Here is a 23,472-nt window from a genome sequence, read left to right as displayed (position 1 = left end):
GAATCTATGACAAAGGCAGAATTGATGTGTTTAGAGCCTGAGCTCTTTCATTAAAACCTGGGGGCCATGGGTCAATTTTAGCAGCTATTGGGAAAGGTGCCGGTACTCAGTACCCCCTCAAAAAAAAGCCCTGGATATTCTTGTCATCATTCACGCTGCAGGGTAGGAAGGAAGGGGCTGGAGGGCAGTGAATAGGGGACGATGTTGCTTGTGTTCGGCCTTTTCAGCGTAGGCATGTATGGAGTTTAACTTAGTAACGCACCTGTCACTGGAATAAAAGCAGTTGTATCTGGGGGTTATTTTTGGTGTCTCTGTGGAGCATTTGCTGTGATCGTCCCATCTCAGAGCGGGAGAGATCCTGAGAAAACACAGGAGACAGAGTGGCCGATTCCTGTTGAGGTGGAACGACACTCACAGCAAGGTTAGTAGTTATTAACGGATCAAACCTGACGCTGTTCAGGGCAGCAGAGGACGCCATTTCTGTACCCCCCCCCCCAGCACCCTCTCACCCTCAGCAGGGGGTGCTGCACCTGTGTGTCAGTCAGTCTGTCTGTCTTTATACCCAGCAGTACGGAATGACACCGTCTTTTCCATTAGATTTCTAGGTCCTGAAATCTATCCAGGGCAACAGGAATTACAAACTTGTAACAAAAAAGGAATTGTTTGGGGATGCAGCTTCCTTCTGCATTTGCTGGCAGCTATTCGGGAGGGGGCTGGGGAAAGGAGGCAGACGACACAAATCTGGGTGAATTGTTGTCCGTCAAGTCTCTGGCACGGCTTTCTATTTCCCTGGACAGCAGCACTGGGAGGGGATGGGAAAAGTGTTCAGGGCTGTCTCACTGCTGGCCCACGTAATAGGGGATCGCTCCCAAAGAGGGAGAGAAGTCATATAGGGCAACTCTGAATCCACTGGGTGCCTGCCTCTTGTACAGGTTAATGGCACGAATGAACTTAAAGTGACTAATTGCTGTTCTGTAAGGGTGAATGGAAGTGGCATGGTACATACATGCAAGGGGTGATCTCATAGGCGGAGCATGGGAGCAGCTGCCACTTACACATACAACTTAGGAAATACTGTAAATTATGCCCATCCTTGACACACTTACAACAGGTCTATGGCAGATCTAACTGCGGGTACCCTAATATTTTATTAAAGGGAAATGGGACTTGATATACCGCCTTTCTGTGGTTTTTGCAACTACATTCAAAGCGGTTTACATAGTATAAACAGGTACTTACTTGTACCTTGGGCAATGGAGGGTTAAGTGACTTGCCCAGAGTCAGAAGGAGCTGCAGTGGGAATCGAACTCAGTTCCCCAGGATCAAAGTCCACTGCACTAACCACTAGGCTACTCCTCCACTAGCAACATTCCCTGTAGAATCTCAAATAGTAGCAACAGAATCTCAATAGTAGCAACCACTAGGCTACTCTTCCACTCCTTGGGATTCCGGAATCTTGCTATTCTTTGGGGTTCTACATGGAATGTTGCTACTCTTGGAGATTGTGAATGGAATCTTGTTAATGGCACTTGATACACTGCCTTCCTGTGGTTTTTGCAACTACATTCAAAGCAGTTTACATAGTCTATACAGGTATTTATTTGTACCTGGGGCAATGGAGGGTTAAGCGACTTGCCCAGAGTCACAAGGAGCTGCAGTGGGAATCGGATCCAGTTCCCCAGGATCAAAGTCCGCTTAACTAACCACTAGGCTGGTCCTCCAGTACATGGATCTGCATCACCACAGACATGTGGACTACCCAAGTATTGTTATAGAAGGACTCTCCCCGCATGGCATTGGGGCCCCTTGTAGAGTTGGCCCCATGGAGTGCGGGAGCTGAAGAGGCCAGCTCAGTTCGCTCATTTAGTTTGCATATTTTGGGGGTGAGGTTCTGCCAGGATGCATCACAGACGGGTGAGATGTGAAGGGTCAGTGAGTGTTTGTCTATTCCCTGTACATGGATTGAACCAGGCTGGAATCAGAGGTTTCTCACTGCACTCAGGACAGAGGAGTACAGTCTGTGGAGAAGATCACCCAGGGCCACCGAGAGAGGGGCGGGGGGGGGGGGGGCAAAATTCCCCAGGACACGGCATCTAAGGGGGGCCCGCCCGGTGCAAGCATGGCTCTCCTGTTTCTGTTCACGGCAGCGCCACAGAGCACAGTACTTCCTTCCTGCCGCATCCAAACAGCCTCTTTGGAAACGGCAGGAAGGATGGAAGGACTCTGCCGTGAACAGGAAGAGGAGAGCCATGCTAGCACCGGGCCTTGGGGAATTTTGCCATGCGCAGTGCCAGGAGCAGGACAAGTAAGCGGGGCGGCCCCAGGGGGGTGTTTTTCCCCAGAGCCTGGCGTTGTCTCTCGGCGGCCCTGTCAACACCCCCTCCCCACCAAAATCCCACAAATGGAAATCACAGGGAGGCAGAGCCAAGGGAACAGGAAAAGAGATCTGAAATGCTTACAGCGGTGATGCAGACAGCAAAATCAGTGAACATCTGCGTGAACTAGAACCAGACGTGAGAAGCATCACTGTATGAGCTACATATTAATGTAAAGAATCCTTGTGGCGGCAGTCTGTGCGCTGTGGTGACGCCGTTATCACTATGATGAAACCTTGTTCTGGTGAAGAGAAAGCTGATCACATTTCAGGTTCACTGCCATTGTTTATTTCTTCTCTGGTCTTCTAATTTGGAAAGTACTGATTGTGTTCCAATGGGTTAGGTGCAGATCTGTTTAAACGGTAAACCTCACAACCTGGTATAATTTCAGATCCTACAGCACAGGAGAACTTGCATCCTACTGACCCTGAGAGGAATTCCAAACAGGCTTTAAGGTGATGGTACAAGGAGGACAGACATGCAAGAATTCAGTAATAAAGCACAGCTGATACATTTCAAGTGGCTGAGAGCAGGTTTTGCTCTGTTTGAATGGAAGAGTTTGTTTGTTTGTTTGTTTGTTTGTTTGTTTGTTTATTTATACAATCTTGTATCCCACAATTATCCAAAAACAAGCTTCAGTTCAATGTAGCTTACAATTACAAGAGGGGTTACAATGTGATGCTCAATTATATGCGTTGGTGAACAATTAACTCACCTTGTAACTCACCTTGAGCTACTACTGAAAAAGGTGTGAGCAAAATCTAAATTAATTAATTAATTGATTGATTTATGGGATTAATCATAAGCTTTCTTAAACAGATGTGTTTTTAGTTCTTTTCTGAACTGGAGATAGCTGTTAATGTTTCTTATGGCCTGGGGGGATTGAGTTCAACTATTTGGAACTCAAGTAGCTAAACCCAGATGTGTAGATGGATTAGTAGGCGATGTTGCTTCAGTTGGGAAGGTGTAGAAGTAGGAGCTCCAGGTTCCTGGGTTTGCGTTTCTTGGCGATAAGTTTATCAGGTCTAGCATCTAGTCTGGGGCCATGCCGAACAGTTTGTTGAAGATTAGGGTGCTGGTTTTAAAGAACGATCTGGCCTTAATTGGTAGCCAATGTTGCATTACAAGCAATGGAGTTGCGCTTTCATATTTCGGCTTTTTGAACATTAGTCTTGCTGCCATGTTTTGGATGGTCTGCAGTGATTTTAACATTCTTTATTTGTATCCTACGTATGCTGCATTGCAGTAGTCTAGTTCTGGTAATATCAGAGATTGTACTATAAGACGGAATGCTTATCTTGGGAAAGTAGTCTCGAATGCTTCTCAGTTTCCATAACATTTTGAAACTCTTTGATTTCAATGCTGAAACCTGATTTTCGAAAGATAAATGCTTGTCGATAATGATTCCTAGTATTTTTAGTTGGGGTTTGATGGGATTTTTTTTCTTACATTTGTACCCCGTGCTTTCCCACTCATGGCAGGCTCAATGCGGCTTACATGGGGCAATGGAGGGTTAAGTGACTTGCCCAGAGTCACAAGGAGCTGCCTGTGCCTGAAGTGGGAATCGAACCCAGGACCAAAGTCCACCACCCTAACCACTAGGCCACTCCTCCACTGTTGCTACTATTTGAGATTCTACATGGAATGTTGCTATTCCACTAGCAACATTCCATGTAGAAGTCGGCCCTTGCAGATCACCAATGTGGCCGCGCAGGCTTCTGCTTCTGTGAGTCTGACGTCCTGCATGTATGTGCAGGACGTCAGACTCACAGAAACAGAAGCCTGCGCAGCCTTCTACATGGAATGTTGCTAGTGGAATAGCAACATTCCATGTAGAATCTCCAATAGTAGCAACATTCCATGTAGAATCTCCAATAGTATCTATTTTATTTTTGTTACATTTGTACCCCGCGCTTTCCCACTCATGGCAGGCTCAATGCGGCTTACATGGGGCAATGGAGGGTTAAGTGACTTGCCCAGAGTCACAAGGAGCTGCCTGTGCCTGAAGTGGGAATCGAACTCAGTTCCTCAGGAAACAAAGTCCACCACCCTAACCACTAGGCCACTCCTCCACTGTTGCTACTATTTGAGATTCTACATGGAATGTTGCTATTCCACTAGCAACATTCCATGTAGAAGTCGGCCCTTGCAGATCACCAATGTGGCTGCGCAGGCTTCTGCTTCTGTGACTCACAGAAACAGAAGCCTGCGCAGCCTTCTACATGGAATGTTGCTAGTGGAATAGCAACATTCCATGTAGAATCTCCAATAGTATATGTAAACTGCTTTGAATGTAGTTGCAAAAACCTCAGAAAGGCAGTATATCAAGTCCCATTTCCCTTTATTTATTTTTTGTTTGCATTTTCAGTAGTAGCTCAGGTACGGTAGTTATTTCTTTGTCCCCAGGCAACTCACAATCTAATGTTGTACCTGGGGCAGTGGAGGGTTAAGTGACTTGCCCAAGGTCACAAGGAACTGCAGTGGGATTTGAACCAGGCACCCCCTGAAAGTCCAACCCAGTGCTCTAACCACTGGGCTCCCCCTCCACTTTGATTTTGAAATCAATCCCCCTCCCTGTCCTCTGTCTCTCTTTCCTGCAGCTAAAGGTCCACCTGCTGTGAAACCTGGGTTCACACCTTGTGTTCAGCTCACACACTTTACCCAGCTCATTGTTTATTACCCTTTCAGAGGCACCAGAGAAAGGCTTTGCAAAGCTATATGACACTTCAACTTGCTGTATGTAATTGCCGCACTCTGGCATGGTCCAGGTCCACCCTTGGCGTCTCTGCCTCTAAGTTCCCTCTGTATAACCTCCTTTTATCAGATACCAGTAAAGGTCTGTGTATGGATCAGTGGCGTAACTGTGTGGGGCCACAGGGGCCTGGGCACCCTCAAATTTCCTCTGGCCCCCTGGTTTTGCTGGCCGGGGTCCCCAACCCCCACCAGCTGAAACCTTGTCCAGTGCCGGTCTCCGGCACCGTTGCGTTGCTTGCCCTGCTCTTTCTTCCCCTTCAAGTCCTGCACGAAATTCACTAAAAGGAGTGTACAGGACATGAGGGGGAAGAGACAGAAGGGCAGGCAATGGGGCGAGGCCGGAGATCAGCGCTGGAGAAGGTTTTAGCTGGCAGGGGTCGGGGACCCTGGCTAGCCAAGGTATTTGCTGCAGCAGTGGGTGGGGAGCGGCAGGGCAGCAAGGGGGGAGCGGTGAGGCAGTGAGGGAGGGCAGCAAGGCAGGTGGCAGACCAAAATTGTCCCCCATCTCGGGATCTGGCCCCCTCCCACTGCAAGGTCTAGCTACGCCCCTGGTGTGGATGGGTTTTGCAGTGGGAGGGGGCCAGAGCCTGAGATGGGGGGGGAGCGGCAAGGCAGGCGGCAGACCAAAATTGCCCCCCCCCCATCTCGGGCTCTGGCCCCCTCCCACTGCAAGGTCTGGCTACGCCACTGGTGTGGATGGGTTTTGAGGTGGGAGGGGGCCAGAGCCCGAGATGGGGGGGCGGCAAGGCAGGTGGCAGACCAAAATTGCCCCCCCATCTCGGGCTCTGGCCCCCTCCCACTGCAAGGTCTGGCTAAGCCCCTGGTGTGGATGGGTTTTGGGTCTCCAAATGTGCCCTTGCTTCTCCTTCATCCTTGTCCTCCCCCTTCCAAACAATGTTTTTTTAATAACTAGACTGAACTGAGGAGCTTCCACTGGATGGAATGAATGCTACAGCTGGGGAATGATTGGGTGGTTTGGCCATTCTGAAAATAAATGCACCGGGGGGGGGGGGGAGGAATTAGAACCCAAACTACATCAAATATTACAGTTCTGCCTCGTGTTTTTCTTGCAGTAATGAATGGAAGCAGCCACTCACCGACAGCCATCAACGGAGCTCCTTCTACACCCAACGGCTTCAGCAACGGCCCTGCCTCCTCCTCCACGGCTTCACTGTGCAACCAGCAGCTGCCGCCCGCCTGCGGTGCCCGCCAGCTTAGCAAGCTGAAGCGTTTCCTCACCACCCTGCAGCAGTTCGGCAATGATATCTCACCGGAGATCGGGGAGCGCGTTCGCACACTGGTACTAGGCCTGGTGGTGAGTTCTCGCCATATTCACCAGTCAATGCAGCAGTGATGTCAGTGCACCAGCTCATTAGTGAATCCGTGTCCATTCTCTGCCCCTGACATACCCCTCTCCGAAAAAATGTTAAAAAATTATTACTGTGTGGCAAAACTAATTACATGTTAGGTATTATTAGGAAAGGAATGGAAACCAAATATGAGGATGTTATAATGCCTTTGTATCGCTTCATGGTGCAACCGTCACCGTATCTCAAAAAAGATATAGTGGAATTAGAAAAGGTACAGAGAAGGGCGACGAAAATGATAAAGGGGATGGGATGACTTCCCTATGAGGAAAGGCTGAAACGGCTTGGGCCCTTCAGCTTGGAGAAAAGAATGATAGAGGTCTATGAAATAATGAGTGGAGTGGAATGGGTAGACGTGAATCACTTGTTTACTCTTTCCAAAAATACTAGATCTAGGGGGGCACGCAGTGAAGCTAGAAAGTAGTAAATTTAAAACAAATTGGAGAAAATATTTCTTCACTCCACGTGTAATTAAACTCTGGAATTCGTTGCCAGAGAATGTAGTAAAAGCAGTTAGCTTAGCGGGGTTTAAAAAATGGACTGGGGAAAATTCAATTCTTATTTCTAGGATAAGCAGTATAAAATGTATTGTACTTTTTTGGGATCCTGCTGGGTACTTGTGGCCTGGATTGGCCACTGTTGGATGTTGGGCTTGATGGACCTTTAGTATGGCCCGGTATGGCAATGCTTATGTTCTTATGTTCTAACGGGGACACTTTAGCACGTCCTGCATTAGGCTCACACTAGTGCTTAATGCAGCTTAATCAAAGGGCCCCTCTGTATTGTTTTCGAATATTTTTACTGCTGTAATTGCCTATTGCTCATGTTTGATCTATTCTTTCTGTACGCCGCCTTGGACGGAGGGGGGCAGGTGGAGGGGACTGCGGCGCCGGGCCCCCCTTGGAGGCCCGGGGAATTTTGTCCCCCCTGCCCCTCCCCTCTCGGCGGCCCTGCGAGCTGGCGTTAGGTTTTCATCAGTAACGGCAGCTTTGTCTTGTGCGCGGTTCTCTGAGCATTGGGAGGGAATAGGAAATGACCTCATTAACATCCATTTGACTACATTTGCATGCTGTTTGCGCTGATCTTTGGCACACACGTTGTCTCCCGAACTACAGCCCTCTGAGCATTCTGTGCTCACTAACGCTGGCTCTGGTCTGGTGCTAATCACCTCTAGCGCTGACGTTACATTTTGAGCATCGGCCCATTAGAATGGAATCCCATATTCAATTTAAGATTATATGTCCGATTTATAAGTGTCTTCATGGTATGAATTCTGTTATGGTGGGACAATTAATATCATTTTTAGGATCAAGAGATTATTCGTTTAAAGAATTCGACTCTCAATATGCCATCTATGAAGACGATGAGGTTAACAGCCATTTGGGAGCGTTCTTTTGAGTTTCAGGGTCTGAGAATAAGGAATAGCTTGCTTGCATTTATGCGGTTAATACCTGAATACAGTCTTTTTCGTAAAATATCGAAATCTTATCTATTCTCATTGTAATACTTTGTTTTAAGTTCGGTTTGCTTAAATGTAATTGTAAATCACATCCATGTGAGATATTATTCATGTTGTAAATTGCTTTGAAATATTGTTAAAAGTAGTATAAGAACATAAGCGTTGCCATACTGGGACAGACCGAAGGTCCATCAAGCCCAGCATCCTGTTTCCAACAGTGGCCAATCCAGGTCACAAATACCTGGCAGAAACCCAAAGAGTAGCAACATTCCATGTAGAACCCCAAAGAGTAGCAAGATTCTAGAATTCTAAAGAATAACAAGATTCCATGCAGAATTTGAAAGTGTAGCAACATTCCATGTGGAACCCCAAAGAGTAGCAACATTCCATGTAGAACCCCAAAGACTAGCAAGATTCTAGAATTCTAAAGAATAACAAGATTCCATGCAGAATTTCAAAATGTAGCAACATTCCATGTAGAACCCCAAAGAGTAGCAACATTCCATTCAGAATCCCAAGTACATAAGTGTTGCCATACTGGGACAGACCGAAGGTCCATCAAACCCAGCATCCTGTTTTCAAGAATGGCCAATCCAGGCTACAAGTACCCGGAAAGATCCCAAAACAGTATAATACATTTTATGCTGCTTATCCTAGAAATAAGCAGTGGGTTTTCCCCAAGTCCATTTTAATAATGGCTTATGGACTTTTCTTTTAGGAAGCTATCCAAACCTTTTTTAAACCCCGCTACGCTAACTGCAGAATAGAATAGAATTAGAGCTAATTCAACTCAATGACAAGATGAAGATCAGAACTCCAGCCATCAATATTCAGGTCCCAGGTTACTTGACTGGTCATTAGTCCTCTCAAAGCATTCTGGGGCTTGTAGTCTTTTGGTTCTTATTCGGGGTAACAGAACTATGAGCCCTGGTAAATATTGGAATGAGTATTATAATGAAAGAATGGACCAAACGTTGTAGTGTGGCAGGAGCCCATATGGTGCCCTGGGTGCAGTCCTTCTACAGGAGGGGTGGTTTCTAGCACTGTACCCTGGGCAGGGGCAGTGGCTGGGACGTGTGGAATGAGGTTGAAGTCTTTGTGTGGTTTCGCATCTCTGCTCCCTTTGACTCACTCCCTCCCTTGGCCCCACAGAATTCCACGTTGACCATCGAAGAGTTTCACTCCAAGCTTCAGGAAGCCACAAACTTCCCTCTCCGGCCGTTCGTCATCCCTTTCCTCAAGGTAGGTCTCCTTTGTGCGGATCCAGTGGATGCTTTCTCAGCACTGGGGAACCTGCCCTGCGCCGTGCCTTTCCAGTAATTTGTAGTGGCAGGCATATGTCCAATCAGTTCCAAAACAGAACATATCCGAGAACATTTAAAAGATGGTAAATGAGGGTAGAAAAAGACAGATTAGGTCATTCAGTCTGCCTGGCTGAGATTCTTTCACTTGGGGTAGATCAGCAGAGAAATGCCCACGTTCAACCCAATACCATTACCCCTCACTCCAATCTTCAGGGCCACCGAGAGGGAGGGCAGGAGGGGCAAAATTCCCGGGTCTGGCTTTCAAGGGGGGGGGGGGGGGCCCAGTGCTAGAAAGTTTCTTCCTGCCTGCCTGCCTGCCTGCCTGCCTGCCTGCTTCGGGGTCTGTCCCTCCTTCTCCTGTGTGCCAGAACCCAGATGAATGTATTAACGTGATAGCCTGACCCTGGTTATCTCATTAATACAATCATCCAGGTCCCAGCACACAGGAGCAGGAGATAACAGACCGAGGGGGCGGGCGGCGACCCGAATGTGGGGTGCAGCCCGAGTGGGGGGGAAGCATGGCACAGTGGCCCAGGTGGTGGGGGGGGGGGGGGTCAGTGTCTCTCAGCACTACTGCCAATCTTCATTCAGGAGGGAGGTGCATTTGTTTGAAAACTCAGTGAAATTCCTTGAGCCCGATATTCAGGCAGTGACCATCAGTGTTTTGCTGAGCACTTCTGGCATTAAATTCATTGCCAGGCCACACAAAATTGTAGCCGGTTAAGTGCGATATTTGGCACTTAAAACAACTACGAAGAACTTTATAAATTTAGGAAGGGCAGAGCCGGTGGTGGGAGGCGGGGCTAGTGGTTGGGAGCGGGGCTAGTGCTAGGCAGATTTTTACAGTCTGTGCCCTGAGAAAGGCAAGGACAAATCAAACTCGGGTATAGATATAAAGTATCACATACCCTGTAAATAAGTTTATCTTGTTGGGCAGACTGGATGGACCGTACAGGTCTTTCTCTGCCGTCATCTACTGTGTTACTATGCATGGTCCTATTTATACAGTAGCCTAACATGTTAAGTGCTGAAAATTGGTGCTTAACCTGCTAAATGCCAACTCCGTCCCCAGAACACCCCCAAAATAGCCAGTTTCGACTTGGGCACTAACCGGGCATTTTCAGTGGCACTCGCCAGTTAAGTGGCATTTAAATCGTTTTGAATATCAGGTCCCCATGTCTTTTTCTTGTTTCTGAAATTATTGAAACGCCAAGGGTTTTTTTTTTTAGTTCAGTTTTCACAACGTGGGCTATTTCCAAAAATGAAACGAAACCTCCCTCCAAAAAGCATAGCAACACTTCTCCTCCCCCCTTGAAAAACATGAAATGAAAACAAAATGAAAACAATTAGGAGTCTAGACTCACCTCCTTCCCCCCCCCCCCCCCAAAAAAAAGTAAAATGATAATGAAATAAAATGGTTCGTGCAAGACCATTACTCAGTCCAGGTCCCCCTTCCATGTCTCATTACTAAGGGGCCCTTTTACTAAAGTGCATTAGATCTTGCAGTTAACACACTTTAACGCAAGAATTAACATGTTCAAGTCTAATGAGGCCACTATTAGGGAGTTTGCCCAGCATTATAAGAATAGCCATAGTGGGTCAGACCAATGGTCCATCTAGCCCAGGTTGTAAGTACCTGGCAGAAACCCATTTAGTAGCAACATTCCATGTAGAACCCCAAAGAATAGCAAGATTCTGGCATCCTGAAGAGTAACAAGATTCCAATCGGAATTTCAAAGATTAGCAACATTCCATGTACAACCGAAAGAATAAAAAGATTCTGGAATCCTAAAGAGTAGCAAGATTCCAAGCGGAATCTCAAAGATTAGCAACATTCCATATACAACCCGAAAGAATAGAAAGATTCTGGAATCCTAAAGAGTAGCAAGATTCCATGTAGAAACCCAAAGAATAGCAAGATTCATGCTATTCATCCCACAGACAAACAGTGGCTTCCCTCATGTCTGTCTCAATAATAGACTATGAACGTTTCCTCCAGGAACTTGTCCAAACAGATCCCACATTAAAATGTCCATGAGTGCACAGAACCGATGCAGCAGTCAACACAGAACCACTTAGCGCCTCCTATTTAAGAGGCAGTAAGTGGTTTTGTGCCAACTGTGCATTAGCGCATTCATGGGCCGATGATCAGAAGCAAACGCAGACACTAGAGGCTGTTAGCGCCACACTATCGCCTGCGTTTGCTACTGCTCCATGATCACAGCCCCTGAGTGCGTGAAACAATGCGCTCACGGGCTCTGAATGCAACTAGCATGCAAATGCATGCAAAACAGGGCTCAGCATATTCATCCCCAATGATCAGCGACCTGACCTTGGGAAACCCTACGCCAGCTCGGAGCTGGTGTTAGGGTTTGCAGACCATTGGGGAGGAATGGTGAGCCCTGTCCAGCATGCATTTGCATGCTAGAGGGCCTATTCCCCCCAATGCAGCAGCCCCTGCAGGAACCCCGAGCCAAGCTGACCAACCCATCTGACAGTCCCCCCAGCGACAGGGGGCTGGAGGTCCGGCGAACCTCTGGTCCCCCCCGACCCCCCTGACACAGGTTCGGGAGGGCTGGAGATCTGAGGGGTCTCCAGCCCCCCTAACGTCCTACCCCAGCATTCCTGAAATGTCCCTGGTGGCCCAGTGGGCCGTGGTCAATCCCCCCACCCCCTACCTTAAGTTGGAGAAGGGAGGTGGTCTCCCTTCTCTTCCTTCGGTGCCGCCTGCAAAATGGCAGCACCCAGCCCTGCCCAGTGCTTCCTGGGATGCGCTGGGTGGGGCTTCATGCCACATAAGGGCCACTAGGGAAATTTCAGGAACACTGGGGGGGGGGGTAGGGGGGCTGGAGACCCCTCAGATCTCCAGCCCCCCCTGAACCAGTGGGCCATCAGGAACAGCTGAGGGATGTTGAGGGGTTGGAGACCCACCGGATCTCCAGCCCCCCTGAACCTGTGTCGGGGGGGGGGGTCGGGGGGACCGGAGGTTCGTCGGACCTCCAGCCCCTGTTTCTCCTGGCTCAGGGCGGGGGTAATTGGGGTCTGGTGGTCCCATGGACCTCTAGCCCCTGTGTTTGACAGATCTGGGCTTTTGACAGCCAAGACGTGTCAAACAAGTACGGGAGGATTGTGCCTGAGCGCATGCACTTCTACCCCATGATGAGAGAGAACTGCGTGCTTAAATTTGCATGCAATTATCTCTCATAGGTCCAGTAATGCCCCGCACTGTTCCAGCGCTCTTTTTCAAGTGCTGTTTGGAACAGCGCGGGGCTTTTGATCATCTGTCCGTAAGTGCCAAACATACTCCACACCCAGTTCCTCCCCTTCCAAAATAAATAAGTACAAACGCAAGCACGCACACACACACACAAGTTAGAGCCCTTTGCGTTACAATGACCCAACTGTTAACCCTCTGTAATTCATTAAGCAGTTTCTCTTTCCACATGCTGGATCTGCCTCCTCTGAACCTTCAGGGACACTGAGCACTGGTATTTTGGTGAATTAATCTATTGGCAGCCCTTGCTTCGGGGCCCGGCTGCAGCTGCCTCTGTTTATCAGGGAAGTTGTTGGTGTGGTTTCTTGTGACCTGACCCTGTAATCCTGCCCAGGGGGCTGTGTGATGGTGGAAGAGTCCTCTCTGACTGCTCTGGACTATCTACTCAGGGGTGCTTCAGGCTCCTTGTGCTCTCTGCTCTGGCAAGTAATTCAGTTGGACAAAAGCTGGAAATTATAATATTTCCTGCACAGAAACTAGGCTGTTCTACAGGGGACATGCAGAGACGCTTCAGGCCTTGTGGCCACAGTGCATTGCTGTATGTGTATCTCCCTGTGACCCGTGTGTCTCTCTTTGGCCTGTGTGTACTACGTGCAGGTGAAGGCTTCAAGCCTTATGATTGCAGTGTAATGCCATATGCATGTTTCCTGTTGGCCCACGCATACGTGCAGGTGATGGCTTCAGGCCTTGTGATTGCAGCTTAATGCCATATGCATGTTTCCTGTTGGCCCACACGTATGTGCAGGTGATGGCGTCAGGGCTTGTGACAGATGTGCAGCGCTGTATGTGTGTCTCCCATTGACCCATGCATATGTATGTGTTTCCCACTGGCCTGTGCATATGTCAGAGGATGGCTTTAGGCCTTGTAACTGCAGTGCTGCATGCGTGTCTCCCGTTGGCCCCTGTGTATGTACAGCTGATGAGGTTGTGTCTTGTGCGGTCCTAGCTTTTGGTACCTCATTGGGCTGAGGTGCAGAACCTCATCCCATGTGTTCTTTGAAAGGAGGCCAACAGCAGATTTTGCCGTTTCTGTTATGCCTTGGCCTCCTGATTCCAGCTGTTTCCACATAGCAGTCCAGATGTTTTCCATTAGGGCTAAAGGCAAGAAGGCCTGCCAGGGCTCATTTTCGGAAATGTGAAGCTGCCTGCAGCATCTGACCTGCGGAAGGGGTCTCTCTCCATCACTTGAGTCCCGCTTACTGGCCTTTGCCTCCCCCCCCCCTCCCACTGTCTTCTCAGCGGATCTTGCCTAGACATCTGAGGGGGTTTCCCAGGAAGTCCCCCCTCCTCGGGGTCAGCCTCAGGACTCGCTGGGCAGACTGGATGAGTCAGTTAGGTGCAGGCATTTTACTCTCCTACACTGAGACCTGGATTGGGGGGGGGGAGGTTCTTACGAGAGTGATCTGGGGGTACATAAGATGTTATAAATATTGACATGTGTATATATTACATAGGATTGTGTAATGTGCCTCATAATGTCAGCCCCGCAGCGTTTAAATGGCCAATAGCTTTTCCGGGGCTAACCGGCCATACTCAATCCTCATTTATCTAGTTATTACTACTTAATGTATTCTATCCCGCATCACTTTTTGTACTGTTAATCACAATACGTTGTCAGCCACATTGAACCTGATCTATTGGGATAATGTGGGATATAAGTTAAATAAAGCAACTTAACTGCATAGGGCAGCTGAAAATTCCCAGCCAGCTCCTAAGCCAAAACTGGCTGTTTTGTGAGTGGTCTGGGGGTGGAAATAACCCTCATGTGGTTAAGTGTCGGTATCCAACACGTAACTGCATAAGGTAACTGTAGGAATAGCACTGTGTTTTTACCTGGGTCCTGTCTTTATCTGATTCATCTTATACAGTTAAGGACTGAATATTGCACTTAACCACGTAGGTTTTAGCCAGACATGTATGCCTGGGGATTCAGTGCTGGTGTCTAGACAAGGCCCGGGATTGACTATCCAGGAATAAAGCTGGTGGCAGCCCAAAAGAATCCTGACTGCCGCCAGCTGAATATCGACCCCCTGCTATCTAGTCTACACTCACACTGGAGTAACGATGCTCACAAGGTTTCCTCCCTCCCTTTTCTAACCATCAGCTTTTAAAGTACCCAGATGAGGGCTGGAGGGCATCTGATACAGGATGTGAGCAGGGCCGCCAAGAGGGGGGCAGGGGGGGCAAGACTCCCCTGAGCCTGATCTCCAAAGGGGGTCCGGCACTGTCTCTCTCCTGCTCCTGACGGGACCCGGGTGATGGCGTCCCGACAGGAGCAGGAAAGAGAATGCTCCAGCGCCTGGCCCTCCTTAGAGGCTGGGGGGAGGAGCAGACACAGGGCTTCAGGGCCTCTGGTTTGACTGGTGGGAGTCCCCAAGCCCCGCCAGCAGAAACTCTTCCTCCAGTGCTGTTCTTCACTGCATTGCCTGCCTGTTGGTGGGGGGGGGGGGGGGGGGGGGGAAGCATCCACAGGGCAGGCAATGCAACAGAAAACAGCACTGGAGGAAGGCTGCTGCTGGCAAGGCTTGGGGACCCCTGCCAGTCAAGGTATGTGGAGTTGCAACAGGGGGCAGGGAGGTGGGGAAAAATGTGCCCCCCCCCCCCCCACTTTGGGCTCTATCCCCCACCCCCAAGTTTGTAGTCTGGCTACGTGGCGGTCCGGGGGTCGACAGTGGCAGCCCTGCCCCAGGCCCTGCTCAGTCTCTCGGTGGCCCTGGATGTGAGATGGGCCACAGGGTGCTGCTGGAGGAGGAGGGGGAAGGCTTCCTCATTTGACTCCTCTTCCCTCTGTTCTGTTCGTATTCTCAGGCTAATCTCCCCCTGCTCCAGCGGGAGCTCCTGCACTGTGCCCGCCTGGCAAAGCAGACGCCTGCGCAGTACCTGGCACAACACGAGCAGCTGCTGCTGGACGCCAACGCCGCCTCCCCCATCGACTCCTCAGAGCTTCTGATGGAGGGCAACGAGAATGGCAAACGGAGAACACCTGACAGGTAGAGCTGAAAGCTGGTCTTGCACTTTCCTGCCTGTGCCAGAGACCTTCGAGGGAGGGGGAAGGTAACAGAAACTGCTGGAAAGAGCTGGCCAGGGCCGGTCTTAGGCAGGGGCGACAGGAGCGGTCGCACAGGGCCCCACGCTCCTAGGGGCCCCGCATCTGTGGTACGTCTGTCCTTCTGTCTCGGAATACCTTCTTGCTCTGTAACTTAATGTGTATTCACGTTTCAGTAGAGAACATAAAGGCGGTGGCAGCGATTTTCATAACCCGTCAGCTGCCGAGCCCAGAGCCTCCATCCCACCCCCTTTTGATGTCACTTCCTGCTTCCACAAGGGCAGGATGCAGCAGCGAGAAGGCTCTGGGCTCGGCAGCTGACGGGATATGAAAATCACTGCCACTGTCTGCCACTCTCTACTGAAACGTGCTGGACGCACATCAAGGTAGGGTTACCATATGTCCGGATTTACCCGGACATGTCCTCTTTTTGAGGACATGTCCGGGCAACCGGGCGGGTTTTGCCAATCTGCCCGTTTGTCCAGATTTCTGAACAAACGGGCAGGCTGGTGGGCGGGACGTCAACGGGCAGATTGCTAGCCTCCCCTCCCCTTACTACTGCCCTGGTGGTCTAGTGACCTCTTCCGCCTTTGGGACAGGAAAGAGCCCCCTCTTTCCTGCCCAGAGGGCTGCCCTGCATGCATCCTTCCTGTTCCTGATCTTGGCGCCGATTCAAAATGGCCGCCAAGAGTTGAAGTGGCCTTGCAAGACTTCAACTCTCGGCGGCCATTTTGAATCAGCGCCGAAATCAGGAACAAGAAGGATGCATGCAGGGCAGCGCTCCGGCCAGGAAAGAGGGGGCTCTTTCCTGCCCCGAAGAGATCACTAGACCACCAGGGCAGTAGTAAGGTAAGGGGAGGGGGGGGTGACGGGGAGGGAGAGTGATGGGGTGTGTGACAGGGGGGAGGGGAAAATGTGACAAGGGCGGAGCAAGGGTGTGAAAGGGGGCGTGGTGGGTGTGAAAGGGGGCGTGGTGGGTGTGTGGTGGGGCGGGGCAAGTGTCCTCCTTTTGGGGGGACAAAATATGGTAACCCTACATCAAGGTATAGAGTGAGGTGGAGTTCCCAGAGCTCTAAAGCTCCTTTTAATCTCTAATAAATTATGGCTTGTGGTGGGGGGGGGGGCAGGCAGGGGCCCCACTGAACTGGTCTGCACAGGGACCCACAATTGCTAAGACCGGCCCTGGCGCTGGCAGGAAGAGCAAGGTGGGAGGCGAGGGGACAGGACAGGGCATTGCATTCTTTTGGACTCTGTACCAGTGCATTGCATGAGCACTAAAGTCTCACTTCTCAACTGTCTTAAAACAGGACCAAAGAGAACGGGTTGGATCGAGACCCGCTACACCCCGAACACCTCAGCAAGCGGCCGTGCACCGTGAGTCCGGCCCAGCGCTACAGTCCCAGCAGCGGGCTGAACCATCAGCCCAATGGGCTTCCTCACCCCACTCCCCCTCTACCACAGCATTACCGCCTGGAAGATATGGCAGTCGCACACCACTTCCGGGACGCCTACCGGCACCCTGACCCCAGAGAGCTCCGGGAACGACACCGCCAGGCTGGTGAGCACTGGTGCAGTCGGCTCTAGTTTCAGGAGCTACTGCAGATTTTTTTTTCCCTTTCAACAGTGGGTAAAAATGCTGGTCCCTCCTCACACTGCTTAAATCCTCTACTCTGCACTAGCGTGGAAGCCGTCTCATAGCTGACGACTACAGGAGATGGAGAGGATCTCCAGGGGATCTTCAGAATGTGCACATTAATGTAGACAGGATGCCAGGGTGCCCGACATAAGACTGGCAGCCAAACACGAACACTGCCCCTCGTTCTGTGCACTTGTTCTCTACATTTACGCACTGAGTGCACATGTAGATTATAGCGTAATAGCACTTATATATATATATAATAATTTGCACCTCCAACGTTCTGAAGCTGACTCCGTGGCAGCGTGGCAGTGAAGCTGTGTAGGGTTCGTAATCGCACTCCAGATCACTGCCCCGCCCTCGAGGGAACTCTGTGGTTTCGCTTCTGTTTCTGCAGTTCCTGTGGTCCCGCCCTTCTGCAAACAGGACATGAGGGCGGGACCAGAGGAACAGCGGCATCTGTACTTGCTGCACTTCAGTGTTGCCGGACGAGCAGGAGAGGTAAAACTTTTTAAACAGCAGCTGCCAGGTATGAAGGGCTGGGGCACCCGCACACATACTCCTTGCTGTCGGAAGCCACAGAGACAGTGGGAGGGAGGCGCTGGCCGGCGGAAATGGGAGAAGGGGGGGCCGCGGACATCGGAGGAGAGGGGGGGGTCCTGAGACGAGAGAGAGTGGGGGAGGAGGGTGCTGCGACGACAGGGGGGGGTCCTGAGACGAGGGGGGGAGGGGGAAGAACATTAATGGCAGAAGGTCATTACCTTGCTAGTGCCCGTTTCATTTCAATGAGAAACAGACTTTTTTTACTAGTATATATATATGCTACAGATTCACGGGTAAGGACTAGTTGGGTGCTAAGCAGTATTCTATAATTTTACCGTCCGATATTTAAAACTATCAATATCCATGTCAAATGTATTCTTGTTTACTGCTAAACTCCCCTTTCAGGGTTCAGTGCGATTTACAAAGAACTAAGCCAGAAGCTTGCAATGACAATTAAAATACATAGAGGCTCATTTTCAAAAGAGAAAAATGTCTAAAAAGTGGCATAAAGCAGCATTCGGAAGTTTCTCTCGGAAAACGTATTTTGAAAACCCATTTTCCAGATGTTTTTCTATGTTGTTCACCTGCAGTGCGTCCAAATCTCAAGAGGGTGTTTCAGGGGTGTGTTAAGGGCAGGGTTTGAGCATTCCTAAGACCTGGACGTTTTTCAGTCATAATGGAAGAAAACAAAAATATCCAGGATTAAAACTAAGTCATTTTGAGCTAGACCTGTTTTTAGAATGAATAAGCCACAAAATAAGTGTCCTAAATGACCAGATGATCACTGGAGGAATAAAGGAATGACCCCCCCCCCCCCCTTACTCCCCCAGTGGTCACTGGTCTCCTCCCACCCCCAAAGATGTATAAGAAACAGTACATACCAGCCTCTATGAAAGCCTCAGATGTTATGGCCAGTCCCTGAAGTAGCCTAGTGGTCAATGCTGTGTACTGTAGATAAGGGGACCCAGGATCATAAACCACCCTAACTGTTACACTTGGGGTGGAAAGTGTGAGCCCCCCAAAACTCACTGAAAACCTACTGTACCCACATATAGTTGACATCTGCGGTTGGGTATAGTAGGTTTCCGGTGGGTTTTGGAAGGCTCATTGTATAATATCAGGGGGCAACGGTGAGATGTGTACCTGGGACCTATTATGTGTGAAGTCCACTGCAGCGCCCCCTAGGGGAGCCCCACTGCTCTGCTAAGATGTCTGTATGGCCAGTCTACTAAGAATGTTGGCTCCTCCTACATCCCAACGGCTTGATTTTGTGCGTTTTTCATTTGGATTTCTTTTTTTAATGGACCAAAAAGATAAATGCACAAAGCACAAAAACATCTAGCAAATAGCCATTTAAAAAAAAAAAAAAAAAAACAGGCATTTTTCTGTTTCAAAAATGGCTATATTCCTAATATTCCCCACTTGAATTTTGGACTTAGGTTTCATATCGAAAGTGCCCCTCATAGTATAACAATACATCACCATAAAACATCAGAAACAAAAATCATCGTATATTAAAATCAAACTACCTAACGGTCAAATCTTCAGGAAATAGTCTTTAACTTCTTTCTAAACATAAGAAAATGTCCTTCCATTCTTTTCTTTTAATCATTTATTTATAATTTTTCATTTTACAAGGGTCACCTCCAAACACCTGGAGTATTGTGTTCAGTACTGGTCTCCGTATCTCAAAAAAGATATAGTAGAATTGGAAAAGGTACAGCGAAGGGCGACGAAAATGATAGTGGGGATGGGACGACTTTCCTATGAAGAGAGGCTGAGAAGGCTAGGGCTTTTCAGCTTGGAGAAGAGACGGCTGAGGGGAGATATGATAGAAGTGTATAAAATAATGAGTGGAATGGATCGGGTGGATGTGAAGCGACTGTTCACGCTATCCAAAAATACTAGGACTAGAGGGCATGAGTTGAAGCTACAGTGTGGTAAATTTAAAACGAATCGGAGAAAATGTTTCTTCACCCAACGTGTAATTAGACTCTGGAATTCGTTGCCGGAGAACGTGGTACGGGCGGTTAGCTTGACGGAGTTTAAAAAGGGGTTAGATAGATTCCTAAAGGACAAGTCCATAGACCGCTATTAAATGGGGAGCGTGCCAGGTGCCCTTGACCTGGATTGGCCACTGTCGGTGACAGGATGCTGGGCTAGATGGACCTTTGGTCTTTCCCAGTATGGCACTACTTATGTACTTATGTAGATGACTGAACATTAATACAATATTAGAAGAAAACAATCTAAACTAAATAAATAGATTACATAGAGGCTTATTTTCAAAGCACTTAGCCTCCCAAAGGTCCATAGAAACCTATGGAACTTAGCCTCCCAAAGTGCTTTGAAAATAAGCCTGATAGTAACATAGTAGATGACGGCAGAAAAAGACCTGTACGGTCCATCCAGTCTGCCCAATAAGATAAACACATATGTGCTACTTTTTGTGTATACCTTACCTTGATTTGTACCTGTCTTTTTCAGGGCACAGACCGTGTAAGTCTGCCCAGCACCAGGGGCGTATCTGCGTGGGGCCTCAAGGGCCTGGGCCCCCGCAGATTTCGCCCTGGACACCCCTACCGCTGCCAACCCTCCCCCTCCGTTGCTGTCGCCTACCTTCGCTGGCAGGGGACCCCAACCCCCGCCAGCCGAGGTCCGCGTCCTCCTGCCGCTGCCGGCTGCCTTTAAAACAATTCCGTCAGCTGGCGGGGGACCCCCAACCCCCGCCAGCCAAGCCGAGGTCCTTTCATTTCTTCCACTGAAGCTGGCGCCGAAAGTTTCTTTTGAGTCTGACGTCCTGCACGTACAGAAATGAAAGGACCTCGGCTTGGCTGGCGGGGGTTGGGGGTCCCCCACCAGCTGACGGAATTCTTTTAAAGGCAGCCGGCAGCGGCAGGAGGACGCGGACCTCGGCTGGCGGGGGTTGGAGTCCCCCGCCAGCGAAGGTAGGCGACAGCAACGGCGGGAGGAGATTGGCAATGGCAGCGGCTGGGGGGAGGGGGATCGGCAATGGCGGCAGCGGCGGGGGGGGGCTATAATGTGCCCCCTCACTCTGGCCCTGGCCCCCCCTACCACCGCAGTTCAGATACGCCCCTGCCCAGCACTATCCCTGCCCCCCAACCACCTGCGCTGCCTCCCACCACCGGCTCTGGCACAGACCGTATAAGTCTGCCCAGCACTATCCCCACCTCCCAACCACCAGCCCTGCCTCCCACCACCGGCTAAGCTTCTGGGAATTCCTTCCTTCTGAGCAGGATTCCTTTACGTTTATCCCACGCATGTTTGAATTCCGTTACCGTTTTCCTCTCCACCACCTCCTGCGGGAGGGCATTCCAAGCATCCACCACCCTCTCCGTGAAAAAATACTTCCTGACATTTTTCTTGAGTCTGATTATATACAATCTTTCTCTCTCTTAGACCACAAAATAAATAGGGAGAGTGAAACAAGACAAGGAGATCAATTAAACAACAGTAAACCAAGAAAACGTGGTATTAACCTGATTATCCCCAGTTATTATTTATCTGAATCATTATTCCACATTGATCGTCTGGTTGGCTTCTTCAAACCCAAAACGGTGTATAGTCAATTAATTTCATTGGAAACATACTTATTGTCCAATATTAGTGGAAACAATACACCTGATTTCATTTTCCCCCCTTTTAAAACCAGAAATTATTTAACAAAACAAACACTTGAGTCTCTAATCCAATTCCCACTGATTAAGGTAATCCCAGTTTCACAGGCTTCACTCCTTTTGAATAAATATACTAAGAGGAATCATTTCAGAGGAAAAAAAAAAACTTTAGGAGTCATACCCGGAACTCTAGGAAAACAACAATCTCGATATTAATCATCTCTCAGTTAAGGTAACTGCAGGTGCGAAGAGGAAATTTCAAGTAAAGAAAGACAAAACTTCAGAGGACAGCTGGGCCGTTGAGCGTACGAGCTTCAGGTCGCCATCTTTCCACTCTCCCTAGTTTGGAACACTCTTTGTCTGGTTTCTCCTCAGAGGCCCATCTGATATGGGTAACCCTTCAGCATAGCCCTCTGAGTCATTGAAACACGGAAGCCCCTCCACCACTTACAAGGTGGTGTCCCTTCGGAGGGGGTCCTTCCATTCTAATTAGGTTGAAAAGAATTCCATAACAACACCCCCTTAACTAAAAAAAAATGGCATTAGCTATTTTAGAAAACCTAGATGACAGCCCGAATAAAGATACAGAAACCATGTTAACCAGTAAATCAGATGTGAGACCATATGAAATCACAAAAAAAACAGACTGGCCGACTAAAATATAATTCGTTCATTCACGGGAAGCCAATGCAGTTTACAAATCAATTCAGAAACGCTACTGTATTTATTCAGTTTAAAAACTGCTTTCACATCAATGTTCTGAGTAAGTTGTAACTTTTTGGTATATTTAGAACATAGACGCAAAAATAGAATGTTACAATAGTCTAATCGAGCCATAATCATCATTTGAACCATCAGCGCAGGAGCCCTGTTGATTAAACAATGGTCTACTTAATTGTAACTGCCGTAGTTAAACAAAAGTCTTCCACCATAATTGATTCACATAAGGGACCGTAAGACAAAGAAGAATCAACCACTACGGCCAGAACCTTTGATTCTGATTCTACTGGAAAAACTTTATCATTGAATAACAGAAGAGATGAAGGTATGTCCACTCCTGAATTACAAAACCATAATACTTTGGGTTTGCTAGAATTTAACTTTTTTTTTTTTTTTTTTAAATATCTTTATTGATACATGAAAACAAGTGCATCGGCAAACTATGGTACAAAAATGAAAAACATTTGAAACCATTACCCCTCTATGGAGTTAAAACAAACATTGACTCTAAGGCATCCTTGAATGGGGATGCCCTCATTTCCATGAATTTTTTTCTCCCTTTTTTTTACCCCTCCCGATCCCCCTACCTCTTTTATTCCCCCCCCCCCCCCCCAGCCAATTATCCCTTCCCTCAAACAGCTATAATTTAACTTTAATTTATTACCCTGTGCCCAATCTTGAATCTTCTTAATCAAATCATGACGTTTGGGACAGATATTAAGAAAAAAAAATCAGTATATAATAATAAAAACTATCCCAGACCTAATTCTATTTTACCAAGTGTGGACATAAAAAAGTTAAAAAGAATCGGGGAAAGTGGGGAGCCCTGAGGCACCCCACAACCTGGAGACCAAAACTTAGATAGGTGATCATTTTGCCACACTACATAACTACGATTGGACAAAAATTCTTACATAAGTATTGCCACAATGGGACAGACCAAAGGTCCATCAAGCCCAGCATCCTGTTTCCAACGGTGGCCAATCCAGGTCACAAATACCTGGCAGAAACCCAAAGAGTAGCAACATTCCATGTAGAACCCCAAAGAGTAGCAAGATTCTAGAATTCTAAAGAATAACAAGATTCCATGCAGAATTTCAAAGTGTAGCAACATTCCATGTACAACCCGAAAGAGAAGCAAGATTCCATTCAGAATCCTAAGTACATAAGCACATAAGTATTGCCATACTGGGACAGACCAAAGGTCCATCAAGCCCAGCATCCTGTTTCCAACAGTGGCCAATCCAGGTCACAGATACCCGGCAAGATCCCAAAAAAGAACAAAACATTTTATACTGCTTACCCCAGAAATAGTGGATTTTCCCCAAGTCCATTTAATAACGGTCTGTGGACTTT

At 48.6% G+C, this 23,472-nt stretch overlaps 1 protein-coding gene across 1 annotated transcript in view; it reads left to right on the top strand.

Annotated features, from left to right (window-relative positions):
- LOC115471369 (protein CBFA2T3-like) overlaps positions 1 to 23,472 on the top strand; it is a 92,633-nt gene that overhangs the window by 50,440 nt on the left and 18,721 nt on the right. Inside the window, exons 3-6 of the mRNA XM_030205067.1 lie at positions 6,203 to 6,444; positions 9,108 to 9,197; positions 15,342 to 15,523; positions 16,887 to 17,137. Coding sequence (XP_030060927.1) covers positions 6,203 to 6,444; positions 9,108 to 9,197; positions 15,342 to 15,523; positions 16,887 to 17,137 — 765 coding nt within the window. The remainder of the gene's footprint in view (positions 1 to 6,202; positions 6,445 to 9,107; positions 9,198 to 15,341; positions 15,524 to 16,886; positions 17,138 to 23,472) is intronic.

Source organism: Microcaecilia unicolor, chromosome 5 (assembly GCF_901765095.1).
Source record: "Microcaecilia unicolor chromosome 5, aMicUni1.1, whole genome shotgun sequence".
NCBI classification, from domain to species: Eukaryota; Metazoa; Chordata; class Amphibia; order Gymnophiona; family Siphonopidae; genus Microcaecilia; species Microcaecilia unicolor.
This window is presented reverse-complemented; position numbering and strand designations above follow the sequence as displayed.